Source organism: Crocodylus porosus, unplaced genomic scaffold (assembly GCF_001723895.1).
Source record: "Crocodylus porosus isolate Cpor-Errol unplaced genomic scaffold, CroPor_comp1, whole genome shotgun sequence".
NCBI lineage: Eukaryota > Metazoa > Chordata > Crocodylia > Crocodylidae > Crocodylus > Crocodylus porosus.
The window spans coordinates 4,046,230-4,069,733 of NW_017728944.1; the positions used below are offsets into that span (position 1 = coordinate 4,046,230).

At 44.2% G+C, this 23,504-nt stretch overlaps 2 protein-coding genes across 2 annotated transcripts; one reads left to right on the plus strand and one right to left on the minus strand.

Annotated features, from left to right (window-relative positions):
- The first annotated feature begins 948 nt into the window (after positions 1 to 948).
- Positions 949 to 15,325, plus strand: KLHL10 (kelch like family member 10). The gene is made up of 5 exons (XM_019550397.1): positions 949 to 1,303; positions 1,895 to 2,384; positions 4,860 to 5,477; positions 9,775 to 9,924; positions 13,329 to 15,325. The coding sequence occupies exons 1-5, from the start codon at positions 1,116 to 1,118 to the stop codon at positions 13,698 to 13,700; spliced, it is 1,818 nt and encodes a 605-aa protein (XP_019405942.1). The 5' UTR covers positions 949 to 1,115; the 3' UTR covers positions 13,701 to 15,325.
- On the minus strand, positions 13,913 to 22,306 carry KLHL11 (kelch like family member 11). Its single transcript, XM_019550496.1, has 3 exons — positions 22,268 to 22,306; positions 21,720 to 22,153; positions 13,913 to 19,306 (listed from the first exon to the last, which is right to left on the minus strand). The coding sequence occupies exons 1-3, from the start codon at positions 22,304 to 22,306 to the stop codon at positions 17,725 to 17,727; spliced, it is 2,055 nt and encodes a 684-aa protein (XP_019406041.1). The 3' UTR covers positions 13,913 to 17,724.
- Between the last annotated feature and the right edge of the window lie 1,198 nt (positions 22,307 to 23,504).

Here is a 23,504-nt window from a genome sequence, read left to right on the forward strand (position 1 = left end):
GGTCGCTGGGAGGAGGCGGCTTAGCTTCCTTGTGCACAGCGCAGTGGTGAGTGACTCGTAGAGCCGGGTTGTCGACTGAAACTCTGACCTTATCGCAAACCCATTGCTTTCCCTTTCACCACAAGCCCAGCCCCTTGCAGTGCTACCAAGCGAAAAAAGGCAAGCGGCTGCAGTTAAGTTGCGTTTTTCTCGCAAAACAGTCGTGAGAGGAAACTGAAAGTTAAAGGCAGGTGGCTCCTCCTCATCAGACCACAAGGTGAACGAAAGAAATACTGTGCTGTGCTGAAGGCTATGAATGGTTTGTAACACCACCCTACAAACCGGGTGGTTTTTAAAAAGCATTGTGCATTTGTAGTGACTGGAAGAGCTTTATAAGCCTCACAGGTCCTTCCTTGCGTGATTGTTTCTTACTGCCCCTTTTACCAGCCACCATGCTGAGCCACAGGGAATAAAAAGCGATCTAAAACAGGAAGCCATTTATCAAATTTATCTAAAAGCAGAAACCAATGCCAGCAGCAGCATAAGGAACTGCCTCATTCTTGCTCAAGTCCCTCAGGTCTGCCCTTGTGTAGCACCCTGCTCTTCATCCAAACAGGAGACGCATGAGACCCAGGCATAAGAGAAGCAGGCTGCATTGAGTTACTGGAGGCTGTATGAATAGACTTGAGCAAGTCCTTCAGGCAGTCTGTGCCTCAGCTTTTCCCTGTGCACAGTGGGTATAAGAGCTTAAGAAGCAGCCCCTTGAGGTCTATGGTATCTGTGTAAAATCATATTATTAAATCTGAGATGATGCTCGGAGCAGCAAAAGCGCAATAAAACATCAAGCTTATTAGGAATTCCAGGTGCAATGTACCAGCGCTGCCAGGACGCCTCGTTAACTGGGCCAGGACATGATCGTCAAGCTTCAGCGTCACCAGCGCGGCTCTGCCAGGCAGCCATCACCGATGCTGCTAAGTGCAGTACAGGTTCTAGAGCCCAACAGTGATCTCATTATCAGACGGGTTCTGGAACTACCAGATAAAGCACGCGTTCTAGAGAAGATGTAGGAGGGCAAAGGAGAAAGCCCTGTAGCACCTCAGAGGGAAGCTGCTTCCACTGTCTCCAGGCTTACGGACATGGATGACACCTCCACTTCAGTGGGGTACTCCCACCCCCACATGGAGAGGAAGATGAGCGCGATGGCTTGCACAGTCTTCAACGAGCTTCGACTGGAAGGGAAACTCTGTGACGTAGTCATCAAAGTCAATGGTTTTGAGTTCAATGCTCACAAGAACATCCTATGTAGCTGCAGTTCGTATTTTAGGTCAGTGCTTGAACTGAGCAGAAAAAGGAAGCAGGGACAATTACTGCTTTCTTGTCTGTTACATAGCAGTAATTATTTGAAGGTAGGTTTGGCACTAGTGAAAGCTCTGGAACTGGCATCCATTGCTTATCCATAGCCCAAATACTGGCCTGGACACCAACAGTAGCCCACAGTCAAATGTTTAATTACACCCTAGGAATCTGGTGTTTAATATCTGTCCACAGAGCAGGCACAATATGGGAAGAGGCAATGCCATCCACTGCCCTGCCAGCGTGCACTAATCCTCCCATTTAAATCAGAGGTTTGAGTTTCCATGCTCAATTATTTTTCATTGTCCCCACTGTAACAAGGCAGTCAGTCATTCAGTGGCTACTTGCACATGGTTTGAGATCCTAGCTCATTTGAAACATGCCAAAAAGCAAGTGAAACTTTAGTTGCTTTCTGTACTGCCACTGCTAATCCACTGAGCTAATCCTCCTGGGTTTGTCATCCCTTATATTGTAGTTTGGGAGGTAGAAGGGATATATAATCAAACAGTGGATCAGGTATTCTTGGTGTTTTTTTCCCTCCAAAAACTGTTTCTTTTTCCAGGGCTTTGTTTACCAGTGGCTGGAACAATACAGAGAAGCGAGTGTACAACATTCCTGGCATTTCACCTGACATGATGAAGCTAATTATCGAGTATGCCTACACTAGGACAGTTCCAGTCACTGCTGACAATGTGGAGAGGTTGCTTGCTGCAGCCGACCAGTTCAACATCATGGGCATTGTCAGGGGGTGCTGTGAATTCTTAAAATCCCAGCTGTGCTTGGAAAATTGCATTGGCATCTGCAAGTTCACAGAGTACTACCACTGCCCTGACCTGCGGCAAACTGCCTACATGTTCATCCTGCACAACTTTGAGGAGATGGTAAAGGTGTCTAATGAGTTTCTAGAGCTCTCGGTCAATGAGTTTAAAGACATCATTGAGAAGGATGAACTCAATGTGAAACAGGAAGATGCAGTGTTTGAGGCCATTCTGAAATGGATTTCCCATGATCCTCAAAATAGGAAGCAGTACATTTCAGTCTTGCTACCAAAGGTTAGTTTTATTAATTTGGTTTTACTTTTCCTTCCCAAGTGGCACTGAAAGGGGCTAAAGCAGCGATTTTGTTAAGTGTGCAAACATGATTCACAAGATAAACCCAGAGTTTTCGCAAAGGAACCCACAGTGTTGAAGACATTCTGACCTGTTGCAATCCTTCTGAGTTCTTTGGAACAGAAGAATTGCCATATTTTTCTGTAATCAAACAAAAAAGTGTGAAATTTAAGTGCATTTTCTAAGAGATGGCTTGAATCCAAAAAGGTTGAGAACCACTGGGCTACAGCAACAGTGTTTTGGATTTAAGTTAGTTTCTTTCAGTGTTCCAGAAAAAAGGTAGCTTAGGTAACAAAAACACAATTTTGTTCCCCTGCATTGTATGGGTCTGGTAATCAGGTCCCTGTGGGCAAGCCCATGCAGAGCATTTCAGAGCCCCACACAAGCATCTGTTTCCACTGATAAAGCTTGAAAGAGGGTTGGGGGTTTGAACAAGGACAGTGACAAATTACCATAAATCCTGGCTCCTCTATCATGAAAGGCGGGTCATTGCTTTCTGTTTAGAGGTTTGCTCATCTAAGAACTCTAACATCCAGGAAATCCAAGTGCTAACTCAGATCATCCTGAAATGTGCTGTGCCTTCTGGATATGCTAGGTAGGGCAAGAGGTCCAAAGCTAAGGTCTTTAGAACCAGGGGCTGTCTAGAAACAGCCGCCTACAATTAAGCATTTTACAAAATCGATCACTCTTGTGGGAGACAGAAACTTACCAGATCTGTACCAGCATATGTGAACACCCCAGTCTTCAATATATTTGTTCCTAACACCCCTGTGAAGTAGGGCATTGGTATTGTCCCCATTTTACAGATGTGGAATCTGAGGTACAGAGAAGGCATGGGACTTCCTTAAGGTCACACACAAAGCATGTTGCAGAGCTGGGAATTAGACCCATGTCTCTGGTCTGAAGCACTAAGCCTTCCTATCTCTCTCTAAGGGAGGGGCATTGAGGAGGGGACACCAGGCAGTGCTGAGCAGATAGAGAGGCAGGAGATGATGTGGGGGCAGCAAGAGGCCCCATGAGCAGCCAATGCACTGTTTGATTGAGTCAGCCATGGGCAGGACCCAGAGGCAATGGAGCAGAGGTACTCATGGTGTAAAAAAAAATACCAAGGAAATTCAAAACGTTGTTAACACAGAGTTAAGGTTACAGCTGGTGTGCTGTTGGCTCAGTGGGGCACCAGTCAGAGAGACAAAGTGATGGCTGTGTTGGAGATGTGGCATGTACCATAACTTGGTATTTCCTGTTTTTCAGGGGTTTAAAAGCACTAAGCACTGCCAATAACTTTAACTCTGTGTTAACAGACTTCCTGGGTATGTTATTAGTTGCACAGAGGCAAGTAAGGGAAGTTTGTGCAGGTTTAGACTGTACATAGAAGTACTGTCAGAGACACAACAGTCCCTCTTTGAATTAGAGGTATATCCACATTCTCGGTATCACCACTCAGATCTTGACCCTCATATAAAAGATATGAACAAACTGAAGAAATCTAAGGATGCTAATACTGACGGCTGCAGAGGGACTGAGACTGCTGAAAATATAAAAGAATGTTATCTATATAACTTAGTAAACAATGACTGAAGAGGGGAGATGATGATGAAAGCACTTACAGTGAATTAATATTTAATACAAAAGTTGAGAGTGAGTACAGGTGAACATTAAAGGCGTCTTTGGACAAGAAACAGTCTTCCAGCTGACTTGGGAAAACCTCCATGACTTGAGATTCAAATTAGACCGGGGTAGGGAGAGGGGCACGACTCATAGAATGAGTTAGAAGATCTGCTAAGTTTCTCTATACAACACTGCAGGAAATATTCTTCCTCCCCATAAAATTAAACTTTTGAAAAATGATCCCATCCCAGACTGGGACAAAGAATTAATGTTAAAGAATCTGTGCACTAAAAATCTGAAAAAGGGCAATGTTTCAATTTTCTAGTTTGAAACAAAACAAAAAAATAGCATGAGCAAACATTTAGAAAAAATTCTGTGCGAGACCTCATACAGAAAATTTGAACTGTCAAATAAACACTCTGTTAAAGCAATTTCAAAGCTTCTTTCTGAATAGCAAAAATCGGTTGAAACAAATCCCTTCCCTATCAACAATTTCAGTGTTGATGTAAACAAGCTAGTTGGAGTATTACCAAACAGCCTTAGGTATCTGTTTCTGAAAGCAGGTAGTAAGACAGCAACAGCCTTTGGTTAGTGTCAAAGCTGAGACCAATTTGAAGCTGCGACTGTGAGGGCCTGTACAACAACGTATCTCATTATCAAGCCTCTAAACTGGTCAATCTTTTCTGGACTCTTCTCCAGGCTCAGAGTCCCTGTTTTATCTTCTTTGACATCAAAACTATTTAGAGCCAACATGTCCATGTCCAAAAGATACCCAGGGACAGCTCTCCTAACTTCCCTTTGCCTTTGCAGGTTCGCCTGGCATTGATGCACGCTGAGTATTTCATGAATAACGTTAAAATGCATGATTATGTGAAGGATAGTGAGGAGTGCAAGCCTGTCATCATAAATGCGCTAAAAGCCATGTATGACCTCAACATGAATGGCCCTTCTAGTTCTGATTTCACCAACCCACTTACTAGGCCTCGCCTGCCTTACGCAATTTTGTTTGCTATTGGTGGCTGGAGTGGGGGAAGCCCAACCAATGCCATTGAAACATACGATGCCCGTGCGGACAGATGGGTGAACGTCACATGTCAGCAAGAAAGCCCCCGAGCATACCATGGCGCTGCTTACTTAAAAGGGTATGTCTATATCATTGGAGGATTTGATAGTGTGGATTATTTTAACAGCGTCAAACGGTTTGACCCGCTTAAGAAAACGTGGCATCAGGTTGCTCCCATGCACTCGAGACGTTGCTACGTCAGCGTCACCGTCCTCAACAACTTCATCTATGCCATGGGAGGGTTCGACGGCTACGTGCGTCTCAACACAGCAGAACGGTATGAACCAGAGACAAACCAGTGGACGTTGATTGCACCCATGCATGAACAGAGAAGTGACGCTAGTGCGACCACGCTGTATGGAAAGGTAAAAGGGATGGAATACAGCTGTGACCCTAGCATCCCCTCTGGTGAGCAGGGTTGAGTCTTTTGCATGCGCATTAAACTGAAGACAAGAGCCTTGCCCTTTCTTATTTGCATTGAGGCAGGGCAGCCCTCACCTGAGCTCAGGTTCCACTTTGTACCAGGCATGGGGTGGGCAATTATTCGGGCTGGAGGGCCACTTAAGGAGTTTTGGTGAGCTATTGCTGGAGGGTAGGAAGTGGGGAAGCAACTGATCCTATCTGGCCCCAGGGCCATCTGCCCCACACCCACCAGCAGGGGTGCCAAATGGAGTGGGTAGGCAGCCCCATCCTATCTGCCCAGCTGAGTGTGCCCTGCTTGTGGGGGTCCCATGCTGTTTCCTTAGAGACCCCTGCCCAACCCATCTGGTGCCCCCAGTGGTGGATGCAGGGCAGACAGGCTGGGGTGCCCAGGCAGTGGGCTTGGGTCTGGCAGTAGTGGTGGAAACATTAGCAGGGGGCTGCCAGGAAGCCAGGTTTGGTCTCTGCCCCAACCCCGCCACATGCCCAGGCTGGGGTCCCCCCTTGTGCTTCCAGCTGGGGCTAAGGGACAGGCTGTGAGGCAGATAGAATTCCTTGGCAGGCTAGATCTGGCCTGCAGGCCATATTTTGCCCACCCCTGTACCAGACATTTTCTGTACTGCTACTACTGTAAGCAGTGGTTTCCAACTAGGGTGCCACAACACCCTGTCAGGGGTGCTATAGCACAGGCATGGCCAGATGGAAATGCCTAGGCACATCTGTTTCTGGGAGGAGCATGCACAGCTGAACCAGGAAGGGCTGCAGCAAGAGTGACAACCCCTACCTGTGTTAGGTTTATCAGATAATCCTAATGGAGGCAGGAGGACCATACCTAGGGTGAGGCAGGGGAGACACTAGCCCCAGGTGCTAATTTGGAGGGTGTACCAGAATGGCAGACCTGAGGGAGCTTGTGCCCCAACAGCCACAGCAGGTGGGTGTACAGAAACAGCCCTAGCCAGGCAGCATGCAGGGAGCTAGCCCCAGCAGCAGCCACAGCTGCTATCAGGTAAGACCTTTTTGGGCTAGACCCATTCCCACAGCTCTCTACCCCTCTGCACTCAAGTGTTTGGCACAACACCTCCAATCCCCTCCCTTCCATCTCTGCCCAGGATGAAAAAAATCACTAGTTATGTCTTTGGCAGTCCTTCCCAATCTGGCTCCGTATGAGGCACGAGAGGCAGTTTCATTTGCTAAACAGTACCTTGGTTGAGAACCACTGAGGTAAGCTGAGATGACACAATAGTGGTTCTCAGCTGGGGTGCCACCTAAGGCAGAAACATAATGGAGGGCTGCCTGGAAAAAGATAGAGAACCACTGACCTAGAGCTTTACAATCTAAAAACAACAAAAAGAGGGTTGTAAGGGTGGAAACAGAGGAAGAGGAGAGGGAAGTGACCTATCACACAGTGGGCCAGTGGCAATCAAGAATAGAATCCAGTGCCTCACACAACCTCCTGGGCAGAGCAAAATCACACTCTTGATCTGTGTGTGTGTGCGCACACACACATGCACACACAACTCCTTTTGATTTCAGGAGTTGTATGTGCATGTAAGCCAAGAACAGGAATTGGCCTTTACCTTTTAAATTTTCATCTCTAAGCTGCTAAAAATGTCAGTCTAAGGAAAATGACAAGTTTTAGCATTACAAGAAAACAAAGTCAAAAGGTACCTTTTGCCACAGTTCCACCTCTGAATGTAGCTGATGACTTGGGTATTTTGACCATGATACAAGCACTCTCACTGATACCAAGCATTCATCTTTAGGGTAGAATGCCCAATAGCCAAGTCCATCTCTTCATCTTTCTCTAAAACAAATCACAACTCGTTATATTGATTTTTTTCATGTTTTTTAATTAAAACTTATTCCATGGAGTTATTTATTTTTAAAGAATCTATTATTATGGCAACCACCTTTCACATGTAGAAAACAGTCACACACAAAAAGAGTTTGTCGGTGCTGTTGTTAAGTGACATGCATGTACCAAAAGGATTTTATTCTTTAGGACTGTAATGCTGAAAGCTGTACTGAAACAAGGTTAGATGGAATATGGGACTTCAAATCAGAACCAGTGCAGTTCTCCAGTGTCACTTTACCACTTGTCTCCAACTTACACTGTAAATGTTGGGATGGGCATTGGAAATAAAATGTGTAATGTACTTTGAAAGGCTTGGAGAGGAGCAGTTGAAGGGAAAAGGGCAATAGATGCTCCCACTGAGCTGCTGACCAACTGACACGTGTTTGCCCTTCCCCACTTCACGTTACTCTTTAGACCATGGGGATACAGACACATACCTGTCTAAGAACAGGTGTTTGGCTGCCACAGTAATGAGCCTATCTCATCTGGCAGGGTTGGATGGGATGCACCCTAGAGTACTGAAGGAATTTCAGAGCCATTAGCTATCATCCTTGAGAACTCATGGAGATCAAGTGAGGCCCCAGATGCTTGGAAAAGGGAAAATATAATTCCTGTCTATAAGAAAAGGAAGAATGCAGGCATGGAGTATTATAGATAGGTCAGTGTGACCTCAGTATCTGGAAAAATTATAGAGCAGGTCCTCCAGGAATCTACTGTGAAACACCTAGAGAACAAGGTTGAATAGCCAACAGGAATTCACCAAGAGCAAGTCATGCCCGACCAATCTAATTTCTTTCTATGATAACTTTACAGGCTCTGTAGATAGAGGCAGTGGATGTGATATACTTTGTCAAAAGCCTTGATAATGTCACTCCCCTCCACAGCATTCTCATTAGATCAAAGTACTATAAGGTGGTATATAACTGGTTAGGTCATGGTACTTAGTGAGTAGTCATCAATGCCTCAGTGTCTAGAGGGGAAGAAGTATCAAGTGAGAGTCTCCAAGGCTCTGTCCTAGGTTCCATATTGTTTAATATCATCATTAATTATTTGGATGATAGGATTGAATCTATGCTTAGCAAATTTTCAGATTATATCAAATTGGAAGGAGTTGCAGACATCCTGGAGGGTAGGGCTAGGCTCCAGAACCACCTGGACAGATTGAAAATTGGTCTGCAACCAATTAGATGAGATTCAACAAGGACAAGTGCCCTGTCCTGCACCTGGGATGGAATAACTGCATGCACAAAACCAGACTGCGGAATGACTGGCTATGCTACGGTACCGCAGAGAAGGAACTGGGGGTTACAGTAGACCATAAGCTGAATGAGCCAATAGCATACTCTTGTTGCAAAAAAAGGCCAACAGTATACTGGGTTATATTAACAGGAGTGTCACTTGAAAATCAAGAGGAGTGATTCTTTTGCTGTATTCAGCACTGAAGAGGCCTCATCTGGAGTACTGTGTCCAGTTTTGAGTCCCACGCTTCAAGAAAGGTGTGGACAGACTGGAAAGGGCTTAGTGGAGAGCAACACAAATTATTAGAGGTCTGGAAAGCATGACTTAAAGAAAGGCTAAAACAAAGTGGGGTTATTTAGTTTGAAAAAAAAAAAAAAAAGATGACTATGGGGCAGATGTGGTCTTCAAGCAGTCTTCAAATACCTGAAAGGTAATTATAGAGGATGGAGTTGGGCTTTGCTCTGTAGCCATAGAGTACAGAACTAACAATGGCCTCAGGCTGGAGCAGAGGAAATTTAGGATATTAGAAGGAACATTCTGACTTTGAGCATAGTCAAACATTGGAACAGGCTATCTGGAGAAGTTGTGGAATCTCCACCCTTGGAAATTTTCAAGAGTACATTGGACAGACACTTGGCTGAGATAGTATAACTAGGGATGATCCTGCCTTGAGCAGAGGGCTGGACTACCTGACCACATGAGGTCCCTTGCAGCCCTATCTTCCTATCATTCTATAATCCTAAATGTAAGAGCACTTCATGGGGTCTCTTATCATCACCCTTCAGTTGATAATACTCCCTTCATGCAGTGCTTCTGAAAACCTTCCAGCTCTAGAAACAAAATGCCCAAATTCAGTTCCCCAGGTGATAGGTGCACTTGCATTAATTCAAATATAGTGAAATAGGCTGGGTCTACCCCATTCCAGTGACACAGACACTGGGGTGAGCAGCTTGAAGCCCAAGATCAAAAGCTCAAGGTCATAGAAGCGCTCACAGTGCTGCCTTGTTGCATTCCAACAAATCTGAGAATTCTGCTAAATCCCTTGTCCCAAAGACATAAGCCAGGAAAGGGCTAGATCTAAACAAAATGGTTTCAAGACCACTTTTACCTAGCAATAAGAATTGTCATCTTTTTCTTTTTTTAAACAGGTATACATATGTGGTGGGTTCAATGGCAATGAATGCCTATTTACAGCTGAAGCGTATGATGCTAAGACAAATCAGTGGACTCTCATAGCACCAATGAGAAGCAGAAGAAGTGGAATAGGAGTGATTGCTTATGGAGAACATGTGTATGCGGTAAGGTGGCTGCCAGTACAGCTTTTAGACTTATATCAAACTGAGGCAACAATATAGGAGATTTTAGAGCAAACTGTTGAATTCAACAGTAGCAGGTTAACGGGACCAGATGATATTCACCTGAGATTTGAAGGAACTTAAATGTGGAATTGCAGAACTGTTGGCAATAGTTACAAATGGGCCGTGTCCCAGAGGACTGGCAGGTTACCTACATAATACCTATCTTCAGAAAACTCCAGAGGTGATCCTAGAAACTATATATTCTAGTGAGCCTCACTTCTATACTTGGCAAATTGGTAGAGTCTACAATCAAGAATAAAACTAGCAGTCACCTTAACAAATATAAAATGCTGGAGAAGAGTCATGGCTTTTGTAAAGGGAAACCCTGTCTCAGCACCCTGCTGGAGCTTTTTGAGGGTGTTAACAAGCACGTGGATAAAGGGAATCCAGTTGAGCTTTTCTGAAAATCCAAATATATTATCAACATGGTCCTTCATTAGACTCTTTAAAAACTGAGCTGCCAAAGGATTGCAAGGCAAAGGATTGTCTTTCATTGATCAAACTCTGGTTAAAATGTAGGACACAAAACATAGGGCTAAATGGTCATGTTTTAAGATGGAGGAAGATCAAGAGTAATGTTTCTCAGGGATCTATGCTGGGGCCAATTTTGTTCAACATTTTCTTAAGCGACCTGGAAAAGGGAGTAGACAGCGTGATCACAGCCTGCAGCTGACACCAAATTATTCTGGGTAGTCAAATCCCAAGATGATGGCAAGGAGTTGCAGAAAGATCTCATACAATGTGGTGATGATTAGCAAAGTGGCATATGTATTTAATGTTTGCAAGTGAAAAGTAATGAATATGGGGGAAAATAACTTCCATCAGATAGATACCAGGCTAGGCTCTGAACTAGCTAGTAGGCACTCAGGAGAGAGACCTAAGAGGTATTATTCAGCAAGTCTTAGCATATGAAAACTAGAGGACACCTGCTAAAACTTAAACAGGAGGCCCTCTTCCCTCCTCCACCCATACACAGCAGGTAGTTAATTCATGGCACTCATTGCCGCAGGAGAATGTAGTGTAACCAGATTCAGAAAAAGGATTAGGCAAGCACATTAGGAGTTATTAGATAGAGCAATCAGGGATCCATTCTCTGGCATCCCTAAAATCAATGACAGTTGGTGGCAGGGACAGTATGATAGAGTATGAACTTCTTCAAACATGCCCATTTATATACCTCTCTCTGTAAAGTATTTATTACTTGCCACTGCCAAATACTGGGCTAGACAGACCATTGGTCTGTCTGACTGCAGGTGGCACCGTGTTCTTAAGTTCTACCATGTGGCTTATTTCTGGATCTCACCTTGACATTGCCAAAACAGTTCTCCTAACTTTACCCTTCTGGAAGGAGGCTGTCCCAGCCAACTCTCCAGCAGAGATTTAGGAAGGCAAGTTTAGTTAACAAAAGCTACTAATCGATTGAGAGCACATTACATTTCTCCCTCTTAAAAACGTTGCAAAATATTAAAGCTGTAACCTGGAAATAAAGTTTAGAAAGGAACTAACCTCAGTGGAGAATGTCTTTCATTGGACTGAAGACATTGGATATCTCCCAGTTATAATACTTGTAGTACAATTCCTGGATACACCCTAGTCAGGCTTTATTTTAAGCTATGTGCTGCATAAAAACAATACGACAGCGTGCAGAAGACTGCTACTTCAACCAGAGCTGGAAAGTTGGAATTAAATGAAAAAGGGATCTTAAGAGCATCTGCCATGCTTTTGTATTCAGCACAGACCCTTGCCTCAGTAAACCATGTGTGCAACAATCATGGAAAAGGGTAAAGTTACTTGCCTAATTAGTTCTACATGAGTCTTACTGTCTCAAAACCTTATTGGGTTCCATTAATAAAAAATTGCATGGAGGCTTCAAAATTAAGCATTTAATTGTATTCATATGCAATATAATAGTCTCCTCAAATACACTAAAAAAAGTTGTCTTAAAACTTCATCTAAAGGTGTAGTGCATTACAAAACTGTGTGCGCCAAAAGGTATGGATGCAATTTCTTTTGCAAAAGAAAAGGCATTTTTGTAACAAATGAACAATTACAGATGAACAAGCTGGGGAAGTGGAAGTTTGGAAATTAAGTGCCAACTGGATTAACAGAACACAACCCTGCAGTCTGCTGCCTTATTTTCTAGGCTGTTACCTAAAATACCCTGTATAAAACTAAGTTGCCCATATAGTTCAGCTGTTCAATCCCCACCAAAAGGAAAAGTGAATGCCAGCAGAAGACAAAATTGGGTACTGACAGTTACCCAAATAAATCCCCATATATTTATAGATCAAAGACAATGGGATTAGTTCAGTGGTTTTCAAACTTTCTGAAGTCACATAACCCTTTTGTGTTACCACTTCTGCTGTGGAACCACTACCCCTATGCTAAAGGCTGATGTAGTCAGGTGACCCAGTCCAGCAATAGTGGCATACCACCTCCCAGCCCACTCCACCACTATCCCCAATCTCTTTGCAGAACCTCTGATGACCTGTTGCAGAACCCCAATGTTCCACTCAACACTACTTGAAAACCAGCGGATTAGTTCATACAAGTGAGAATTACTTCAAGCAACTACATAGAAGCAAGCAGATGGCCAAGATGCATTTGACCTAGTTTGGGGGACAATTAGAAACTACTGCAGCGCACATGAGAAACACAAAGCTCCTATTTCTAAAGAGTGCTTAGTCTCTCTACATTCAGACTTCTTTTCAGTTGGTTCCAGGAATTAAGATATTTTACTTAGTTCTTGTAACAGTATGACAAGATGTACTATTACATTGGGTAAAAGGATAATTTCAGCAGTGGCATAACTAGGGGTGGACAAGTGTGGCACTAGCTAGGAGCACTGGAATGACAGCCACCCTGGGAAGTCTTTGCCAGAATCATAGTAGCCCTGCTCTGCAGCAGTAGCAGCTAGATGCAGGGACACCATGCGGCTGCCAAGAGAGGACAGATAGCAACATGGCAGCAGCAGCTGTAGTCTCTGAGACCCAAGGGCAAATAAGACCAATCACCCTTCTCTTGACCTCACCCTTGCTCTCCAGCACTGTTTGCCCAGGGCACAAATCTGTTGATTACTCCTCTAAATTCCAGAGTGGTTTTGGCAGCTAAGGGCTTTTTCCATAATTACAAATAAAACAGGCTCCAATAAAAGCAAACAGATTAATTAAGGATGATTTTCAGAAGTGCTGAGTACTCAAGTGCTGAAATCAAAAGGAGCTGCATACACCCAGAAGTTTATCCAACCAAACAGAACAACTCTAATCCTAAAACCTGCATAAAAATTCACTAGCCTAACATGCATTTTCTCTATTGTAAACTCTTGATTTCTCCTATACATACAGGTAGGTGGCTTTGACGGAGCCAACCGCCTTCGGAGTGCAGAAGCCTACAATCCAATTGCTAACACATGGCGTACAATTCCCACCATGTTTAATCCCCGTAGTAACTTTGGCATTGAGGTGGTGGATGACCTTCTGTTTGTGGTTGGTGGCTTTAATGGTTTCACTACCACATTCAATGTAGAATGCTATGATGAAAAGACTGATGAGTGGTATGATGCCCATGACATGAGTATATACCGTAGTGCTTTGAGCTGCTGCGTGGTGCCAGGATTGCCTAATGTTGGAGAGTATGCTGCCAGAAGAGAAAATTACGCAGGATCATCACGAGACGAAGTTAAGTACTCTTCTTCGACAAGTACCCTACCAGTATAAATAACTCCACTTAGAGAATAAAGCCTTCTAAGCACGAAGTGTATGTATCTACTTATTTTAAAATAAAAGTAACGGGATACAGGGTTCACAGAAATAGAATGAAACACTTTTTCATCACTATGAACCCAAAAGGTCTAATTTACAAACACAGGCTACAACCTTAAATATCACTGTTAGAAAAAAAAAAAACAACACATGATACAAAACAGTGATAAAGAAATAAAAGGTTTATTTTATACTTTATTCCAACAAAACATTAGTACAGTATATTTAGCATGAACTTTATTACAAGGTCTTTTGTTTCAAACAGTCTTATACAAACACTTCTTTACGTTACTGGGACGGATGTCATTCTTCCCAGCACAGGAGGTACTGCTTATTCAAGCAACTAGCAGAAACCTCCAGCAAGACTGATAGAAAAGTACAGCTGCCTATAAGTCTTGTGATCCACAGTGACATGGACCCACTAAAGAATCTGACTGTTAACCATCTTCAAACATCTAGCAATTTCTACGATTTAAATTCATATTACAGATAAGATTACATTCTCAGGAGTGCCTGTATTAAAAGACTTCCACAAACTCATAACATTTGAAAAATGATTGTGTTCTAGCATACTGAAGGCGCCTGAAAATAAAACTAAGTCACACAATGCTCATTTTAACTGGGTCCTTTGCAAATCATTCTGATGCTAAAGGATGTTACTACAGTTTCTAGTTAAAAGGCTCTTAAATTTTGCTGATCTGCAATCTTTGCTTAAACACAGACTGAAACAATCATGGTTCCTGTCTGTCATTCACTGTAATGGAAAAAAATGAAATGGGGATATCAACAATAAGCAGCTGTAGTATCTTAATCGATCCCCATTCAGAAGGTTCTGAATAGCTACTAAGAAAGATGGTATGCATTCTGAATTTTGGAGTAGTTTCTCATGGACTTGTTTGAGCAGGAGCTTTGTTAAAAATACATATAAAATAGCTTATTAAAGAGGCTATTCGGGCTGTTATAAAATACTGTGTATGCACATGGCACCTAGAGATGATTATATATATTGTCAGTCTACTGCTGGTCAGAGATTTACCATACTTCACTAGCAGTATGAACACAAAGATAGGACAGGACATGCATTTCATGGCACATTTATGACAGCTAAAAGTGTATGATTGTCTGAACACATGGGAGTCTGATCATTCCTTCCACTGTTTTTCTCTTTAATTTTCTTACATTAAAAATTCAACACAGATGTAAGACTTGTCAGAAGTTAACCAGTCACTAACCATAGCAGAGCAGTCCCCAGACTTTTCTTATGGGAATACTTCACACGTACCACCATGCTGCAGTAATCAAAGACTACAAGGAGCTTGTTAAATGGTTGACAGGTTAGCGGACTAAGCTACATCCAGTCAATACACATTTAAGTTTTTCAAACATCTACATGGTGAAAATGGGTAGTTAGGCCTTTTGGTTAAAGGTAACGTGCAATAAAAATTGGTCCACTTAAAATCAAGGTAAAGAAACCTATTTAAAAAGGAACAATTCCCTGGGAATTGGCATAGCAAAAGCTAGAGTGAAGCTGACTGTGCACTGTTGTATCCACCACTCACCATGCAAACTGAACACACAAGGAGGTAAGATAAAGTGCATCATTTACATAATTGACCATGGCTGGCATTCACAAGTTAAACCACCCTATCATTATTTTCAGATCTTCTTTTAAGAAAAATGCCTCTAGCAAAATGGTAAAATGATACAAAACCCAAAATTTATTTCATTAAAAGTAAAAATATTTAAACTTTAAATTTTACCCAAAAATATTGCAACAGGTTGGCTTCTGTATCCTTTAACTTGGATGAACCTACAGTGATATGCAATCAAGTATTTAGCTCAGATTCAAATTCAAATGATATTACTGGATTTCTTATTTCCCAAATGCCTTATTAATTCTGTGGAGACCCCATTATAATTAGCATCTTACCAAATAAGTCTGTGCAGTTTCGCAAACCTACCACTTCTGAATGTCAGCCTTAAAAAACCTGAATAAGCTAACTAGTTCCTCTTTTAAACAAGCTAGGCCAGCCTTGCAAAATTCTACTGCTTTTGAAGAGTAGCCTGACAGCCAAATGAAATAACACTGTAACCGCAGGTGACTAGATGGGGTCTTTGGCTATTACATTTTCACGAAGATTTTTACAAGACTGGACCATTCTGAATATTATACCAAGGCAAGTTATCTGTACAAAAATGTCCATGTGGATTGCAAGATGAAATATTAGGGGACATGAGCAAGTCAGAAAAAACTATGCACATCATGCAGTTGAAACACTTACCCAACGTTTCAGATATGACCTAGGTTGCCTGCTGAATTGGAAAACGAGATACATCAGTTGAGAACGTTAAACAATTTAAGAAGGCCAAAATGTTTACAAGTGCTTTCTACAGCAGCTGCCCGCATTTAAGACACTAGCAACACCACCACAAACAGAAGCCTGTAAGAAGCCTTTTTTCCAGCAATGTTAGTCTATGCAAACTTTTAGAACATCCTGGTTTTCCCCTACCTTTCCCTTCCCTAAGATCCTGAGTTAGACTGAAAGCAGAAAACTGGAACAATCAAAAAAAGGGAAGGACTGGGAAGAAGATGAGGTAAGAAGAAAGCACAGAACCCACAAGTAATAAACTGAGAAGCTTTCTGGAGTTCTTCAGAGAAGTGAGAAGGGGAATGGAGTGCCCAATGGAACAGCTATTTATTGGCAGCTCTATCCCCCTGGAACAGTGCTAAATACTTTCCTTAGAGCACATTACGGGCACTGATTTATGTAAAATCAATTCAGAACTTTAAAAAAAAAAAAATTAAATACCCTTATTTCACCACAAGCAGCTATATGCTGCAACACAATATGCAGGAAAATTGCTGAAAGCTTCCCATCAGCGTTTACATTAAAAGCTATTATTCTACATCAACCAAAAACATAAATGCTAATTTCTGAAGAAACGGTGTGGCATGGCTAGTTTAAACTTAAAGGGAGAATATCTTGAAGGCAAAGGAGTACTGATTGTCAAAGGCAGGCTGGATACAGGTTCACATTTTTTAAAATTAAATATCAACTAGAATTAAGTGTGTGCTACGTTTGGAAAAAAGTTTCAAGTAGCAAGTCTTTAATATAGTGCTGTGAAATAATTCTGCTCTCAGTAATTCCCAATTTCCACAGAGATTTCAGAAGTGGAAGTTAGTCTGAACTGTTGAAAATTTTACTATTTTCATTCATTTATTCAGGCTGATTGTTTACTCAAGTTTCTCATGAATCTGCTTAAAAACCCAAAAACCAGAGGCATCTCCAGATAACACCTGGAATGATTTTACTGCCTCGTATCTGCTGTTTTAACAAGTTTCTGATCTACCAATCATCTCCAAGTAAGCTCTGTAGCATTTCTACAATATACAGATAAAATACTAAATACATATAGAAACATCCTGATGCCATTTTATAAAGAAAGATTGTGCTTTACATTTTATATGCAAGTATTCCTAAACTATTGCACATGCCTCCAACTTTGGAGAGCTAAGTGCATAGAAACCAACTGTATGTGAAGGTTAGCTGCTCATGAAAGAATCTAAAGGAATATCAATAATGTAAGTGCAAATAAAATTAATGCTTCAAGCACACATCCAAATGAAAGGAGGGAGGGCCAGGGGAAGAGTCTGCAAAGAAAATTAGCAGGTTCCACATTTTTAAAGTGTCAGGGATACATTTCACATATCCCCTTAATGGGAAACTAGCTATCCTGAGCTACCTTATGCTTGTTTCAACAATATAGAGGTCTCTAGACATGTTAACTGCTTGTCATCATTAACGCTGACACTTCTTAATCCTCAGTACTTAAATACAAATTATGGATGCTGCTTTCATGCACCAAACCAAGCCAATTCAGTTACCAACATCCTAATGTATTGTAGCAATGTACTGAGCCTTACAAAACTGACAGCATAGTTCTTAACCAAGGCAAATTAAAACAAGCGATCTTTGAGTTAGCACTCAATCTGAGAGCGTGGCATTCTTCGCAGGCTTAAAGAATGGCGGTGTATTTCCTGCATCTGCCTTCTCCTATCTTTCTGCCACATCAAGTTTGGTGGCATAGGGTACTTTTGGGTTCCATGCAGGCATCTGAATGGGATTCTCACATGGCAGGCTGTTGCTCTACAGCGAGGCTGTGGCATGGGAGGGAGAAGCATCCACCGCTTTCTCTCAGCACAGTAGCGATAGGCCTCTTTCCTGTATTGCTTGTCTATATCATCACTATTCTTCCACCCACCGATGATGAAAACATCATCTTTATAATAACAAATAGCTGCCCCTTCAATACTGAGGACCTCTGGAGGTAAGCTTTCAAGGATCTCGTCAGATGGTCTGCTAGAGATTTTTTTTTTAGCCTCTTCATTATCAATAGGGTAACTCTTGGGGCAGCAGGACGCAGTGTGGTAGAAGTTTGTGTTGGCAACAGACATCTGGAAAGAGCAATAGTTATCAATGAGGGGCAGAGATTCTACATCTTGCCACTGCCTTGTTTCAGTGTCATAGCGGATGATGACTGCCCTTAGACCATCTTCATTATCACTGTCAACTGGCGTGCGAGCAGCAATGTAAACAAATCTATCTTCTATGGCCACTGCTTTGACATCACGAAGAATCTTTGGTGCAGACTCCAGGTTGTGCCATTTGTCTTGCTCAGGATTGTAAACAGTTACATCTTTAAAGCCAGGACTGAAGTTGCCATGCCCACCAATGCTGTACAAGTTTCCCTTGACTTCAGTTAGTCCAAAAGAATGCTTTCTCATTATTAAGTTAGAGACTTGCTCCCAGATATTTCTGTTTGGGTTGTACCTTTCCACAGTCTTTGCAAATCCTGGTTCCATGGAGCCAGCCACATAGACATATGATTCTGTAATGGCAACAGCATGTCCATCGAGATGATTATGTACGTGTGGTAAGTTTACCCACCTATCTTCATCAATGAAATAACCTACACACTCACTTAAGTAATCTCCTCCCTCAGACACACCACCAATCACCATGATGACATCCATGTTTTGCCCATAGCGAGGCAACAAGGCTACAGGACAAGCAGAATGTTGCAAGTTACCAGACTGCAAGTTCTCAGACCTCAGAGCATGACTTTCCACAGCTTCAGACACTAATTTAAGACAAGCTTCATTACTGAACACCAGCTTTTCAGATTTGACGTGACGGGTCAGGTAAGTGGGTTTAATCTGAGACAACCTAAGCAATTTAAAGAGTTCTTCAAAGTACCTCTCTCTTTCATCAGGATTCCTCTGAACCCACTTTAACACTGTCTCAAAAAGAACTTCTTCTGAGTCCACTGTGATTTCCAAGTCAGAAAGCCAGTCTCGAATGAGGTGAAATGGTAAGGTGTAAAACTCTTCATCTTGGATAACTCTGAAGAAATTCCTCCTTATCATGTCCGCAGCTTTCAGAGCAAGCTGACTCAGGGAATACATATGAGCCAAGCTATGAATAGCTACACAGTTGGAAAGATTTAGCTTTTTCTTCAGAAACTCTCCACAAAAGTCCTTTAACCGGGTCAATAAAAACCTTAAGAGCAAACAAAGACAAGTTAAGACACCAAATGTGGGACAAGCAGGTTGAAGTCCTGTCATTTACCTTTAAGAATAATTTATATTGCAAGACAGCTAAGCTCTTAATATACACACTTATTCCTTATACAGCTTTCAGCAGCTCCTTTTAAACATCTTCTAACCAATACAGGTATTCATAGACTTCAAGCCAAGTTCAGATAATGACTCCTTTTATTTGGGGTGCACCAATAAAGATTTTTTAGGTTGATACTGATGGCCGATTATTAACGAGCCAGAACAGCCAATACCGATCTGACTGCTGATACAGGTTTCCTTCACTTTATGCGCAAATTCACTCTTATGCAGTGACACTTTTTATATCAAAATTTGTTACATGCAAGGCAAATTCACTCTTATGTGATCAGTGTGGTGGAAGCCTTCAGTCAGCTGCTTTGTGTGGTGCATTGTGGGAGTGATGCACACCAAAATAGAGTCTCCTGTGTGGATCTGTGCTCCTCAGTCACTGTAACATGCATAATGGGGATGGCAACTGCAGAAATGGATGTTGGCAAGTCCCAAAATTGTCTTGTAAAAGTGTCAGAAGTGGGTCTGGGGGTCAGTACAGTCGAGGTCTTGGAACATATTCCTATTTGTTGCATTATAAAGTGGGTTCCCTTTATGCAAATTCGAGTTATGTGCTGTTTCACAGGAACGCATGTACTGCATAAAGTGAGGGAAACCTGTACTCCGCCTGGAACCTCAGAGAACAGCATTGAGTTGGTAAGTCCATTCAAGGAAAGGGGTGGCAGGGAAGAGGGAAAGAGCATAGGGGGTCAGACTGAGGCCCCCACAGTGAGGGAGGGAATGGGGCTGAGGCAGGGACAGGGTGTGGGACGGAACTGTGAGCAGCTTGTCTGGAGGGTCCAGGGTGGGTGGCTCCAGCCGCTGCATGCACCCTTAGGGAGGTATGTGCCCGCCGATTCTGTGAGGGCAAGCTGCCACTGCAGGCTGGGGCTTGGGGCAACACTGGGCTCTTCCCAGCAGGGGGGTTGGGCTAGGGCTGCACTCAGGCATGCAGCAGTGACACTGGAAGGCAGAGCTACAGGGGAGGGGGTTACAGCAAATTTTGGGGTGGCTGTAACACCCTCACCCCAGTAACCCCACGCCCAGCGCCGCAGCCACCTACCCCAAGCACAGCCCTGGCCCAACCCCCCCTGCCAGGAAGGGCCCAGTGCTGCTCCAGCCCGCAGCAGCAGCAGCCCATCTTCTCCCTACGCGCAGATCCAGGGGGCACATAACCCCCACCATGCCTGCCTTGGGATGTGCACAGCAGCAGGAGCTTCCCCCTCCTCTCTGCACCCCCTGGATGAGCCATTCATGGCTCCAACCTGTGCCCCAGCTAAGCAGCACCAGCCCCCGTTTCAGCCCCACTCCTTTACTGGGGGGGCCTCTATCTGCCCCTCCCCACGTTATCTTCCCTTCCCCTTCCCCCCAACAGACTTACCAGCAAGACACTGCCTTCCAAGCTGCCAGGCTGACTGCATTTATGCTGCAGCTGTGTGCATGCACGCAACATTTATCAGCAACATTATTGGCCACATCAGCCAAAAACAGCGGATTGTTGATAATGTAATTTTCCTTTCATAAGTGTGGATCTGATATGGATCAATGTATTGGTGCACCTCTAACCTTTAATCAGCAATTTACAAATCTAATAAAAACAAGGAACATCAGTTACATCAATAGATTTTGCTTAAGGGGTCTCTAATCAGTTGACTCCACTGTTGTGGATGATCTCTGTGAGAGATGAAGTTAGGCTGCTAAATCCCCAAAAGGCAAAGCCCTCGCAAAAGCTTTAGAGCCTAAAAATCCTGCGCATAGAGTATGCCCACCCCACCAAAAAGAAAAAAATCCCTGAAAAAGCCACAACAAAATAGCCAACACAAAAACAACAAAAACACAACCCCTATCAGCAAGGAACCCTACACCTGCAAGGCACTCAGAATAAAACACGAGGCAGAAAAAGGATACGTGCCCAGTACTTCAGGGTAAGTTCTGGAACTGGGGAAAGGGTGCAGACAGAGGGAGCACAGCAAATAGAGACATGCCTGGCTGTTTCCAATCCACAGTGGCACCCTCTGTCCGCCCCAGCCACACCCACTGCCTTGCTGGCACCCACAGTCCTTCCAGCTCCAACCCCCACCCCCCAGCTAGGGTCTATGGGGACCCTTTCCTGCCCACAGACCCACTCGCTTACATACCAGCTGCCACCTCCCCCGCTCAACCCTGGCTGCTCTCTCCTCTCATCTGCTGCCTCAGACCCTTGGAGTAAACCCCTGCCGTTTCATCCCCCCCCCCAACCACACCCCACTACCGGCTCTCTCACACCCCCAGCACCTGCCTAACTCCCGCAGGCCCGCCTGCCTCACCTGTCCGCCATCTCCAACACCTCGTGCACGTTGCCAGGGCTGACACAGATGGTGCCTGTGTACATGAAGCCTACCACTGCTTCCACTGTCTCCGGGTCGGGGCCCCCCTCCGAACTCCACTTGCGCAGCTCCACGCGACCCGAGCGCGACTCGGCGAAGCCGCCCGACAGCAGCGGCTCAAAGTAGTCGGTGGCAGCCGCCAGCACAGAGCGGTGTGCGCGCACCTCGAGGGGCGCCGCCTCTCGGGCCCCGCCGCCGAAGGCCAGCGTGATGTCGCAGTACAGGCCTTGGCGCCGCTGCTCGTTCTGCCGCCAGGCCAGCTCCGTGCAGTGCGCCGGGCACACGAACTCCTCCGCCTCTGCCTCCCCGCCTGCCCCCCCCTCCCCGGGAGGGTCTGAGGCGAGGCCGAGGCCGCCGCCATCTTGCTCCCGCCGCTAACTGCTCCCGGAACGGAAGCGGAAGCGGGCTAGACAAGACGCATGCGCGCAGAAAGAAGGAGGGGGGCGGGGGAGAGAGACGTTAAGCCAGGAAGCCCCGGGGTGCAGGACGTTAGAAGGGCCGGGGGAACTCAGGCGCGAGCGTGCCATTATGCGCATGCGCGCGCGAGTCGGGAGGGGCGGTGGCTCCGCTCGGAACATAGAGCATGGCGCGCGAAAGTGGAGCCGAGCCGCCCCGGGCCAACCTGCGGCTGCTGGTCCGCGTTGGGCGGAAATGCATTTAAGCCCTAGTTTTTGTGGGCATTTATTTGACAAACAGAAGCTTTATTGACTACAAAACATTTACTAAACACCAACCAATTTATTAACTGAGGCTGTTAGAATACAAGTAGGTCACTCCACTGGGATTACTAAGGCTGGGTGTGTTAATGCATCTCCTGTCTGCTTTACAGGGTCAGAGAGATTCACACAGATTACTGCTCGACAGTTTCCATCCAACAGCCAGGCTCTGCGTGGCAGAATCGCTACTGTAGCCTCGAGAGTCCCCAGGACCTCTGGTCAGCCTCCCCTACCACAGTCCAGGCAACTTGCCATGCACCAAAGTGCATGTGGCATAACCAGTCCCTGGGGCCAAGTAGTGGTGGTGCAAGCTATGCTGTGGCTACTTGTCCCTGGGAAACCAAAATCCATGCTTGTGTGGATGTGGCTAAGAAGCCCAGTCTTAAGTTGTGTTCTCTCTCTTAGCAAATGGTCCTTCCATTGTTTTCTCAAAATCCATTAGAGCACCTCTGGATTCATATTACAAAGAAGGTACATCAAGTTCAAGGGTGGCTTGCCAGGTCTCAGTATTTGTGAGTCTCCCAGACCCCCTCTATCCTGTTGCTTCGGGATCCACTTGGTGGAACAGCACTTGCTAGCTAGCATCTGGCACAGGTGACAGGAACTACCTATCAAAGCTCATATACACTTTTCCCCTGTAATTTCACAAAACAGCCTGGTCTCAAGCCTCTGAGATCAGTCTTGAACCCTATTACCCCCAATTTCACATGCTCCCTCTGCCTTTCATCTTGGCAAGGATTTTTATGGGTAATATTTTACTGGACTAACTGTATAGACAGAATCAGGTTAGACCACCTTTTGATTTGGTAGGATAGCGACTTGATTAAGATGGCTTGGAAAATCCACCAAGTTTACCTGTTTTTGCTGGTCTTTTGTTTACATGAAATAACTTCACACTGGTTGATTTAGACATGATACGACCATTAATGCAAAATACTTGAATGCCCTATTTTTGCTGAAATATTATTGGTACAGCTATACCCATTTCTTTATTAGCAGACTACTAAAC

Excerpts from the sequence above, each read along its gene's own strand:
- KLHL11 (XM_019550496.1), bottom strand. The coding sequence starts at position 22,306 with ATGGCACGCTCGCGCCTGAGTTCCCCCGGCCCTTCTAAC. Across the intron at positions 22,154-22,267 it reads GTTCCCCCGGCCCTTCTAAC|CGGCGGGAGCAAGATGGCGG; the intron begins GTCCTGCACCCC and ends GGGAGCAGTTAG. Across the intron at positions 19,307-21,719 it reads GTGTTGGAGATGGCGGACAG|GTTTTTATTGACCCGGTTAA; the intron begins GTGAGGCAGGCG and ends TTTGCTCTTAAG.
- KLHL10 (XM_019550397.1), top strand. The coding sequence starts at position 1,116 with ATGGATGACACCTCCACTTCAGTGGGGTACTCCCACCCCCACATGGAG. Across the intron at positions 2,385-4,859 it reads TTTCAGTCTTGCTACCAAAG|GTTCGCCTGGCATTGATGCA; the intron begins GTTAGTTTTATT and ends TTGCCTTTGCAG. Across the intron at positions 9,925-13,328 it reads ATGGAGAACATGTGTATGCG|GTAGGTGGCTTTGACGGAGC; the intron begins GTAAGGTGGCTG and ends CTATACATACAG.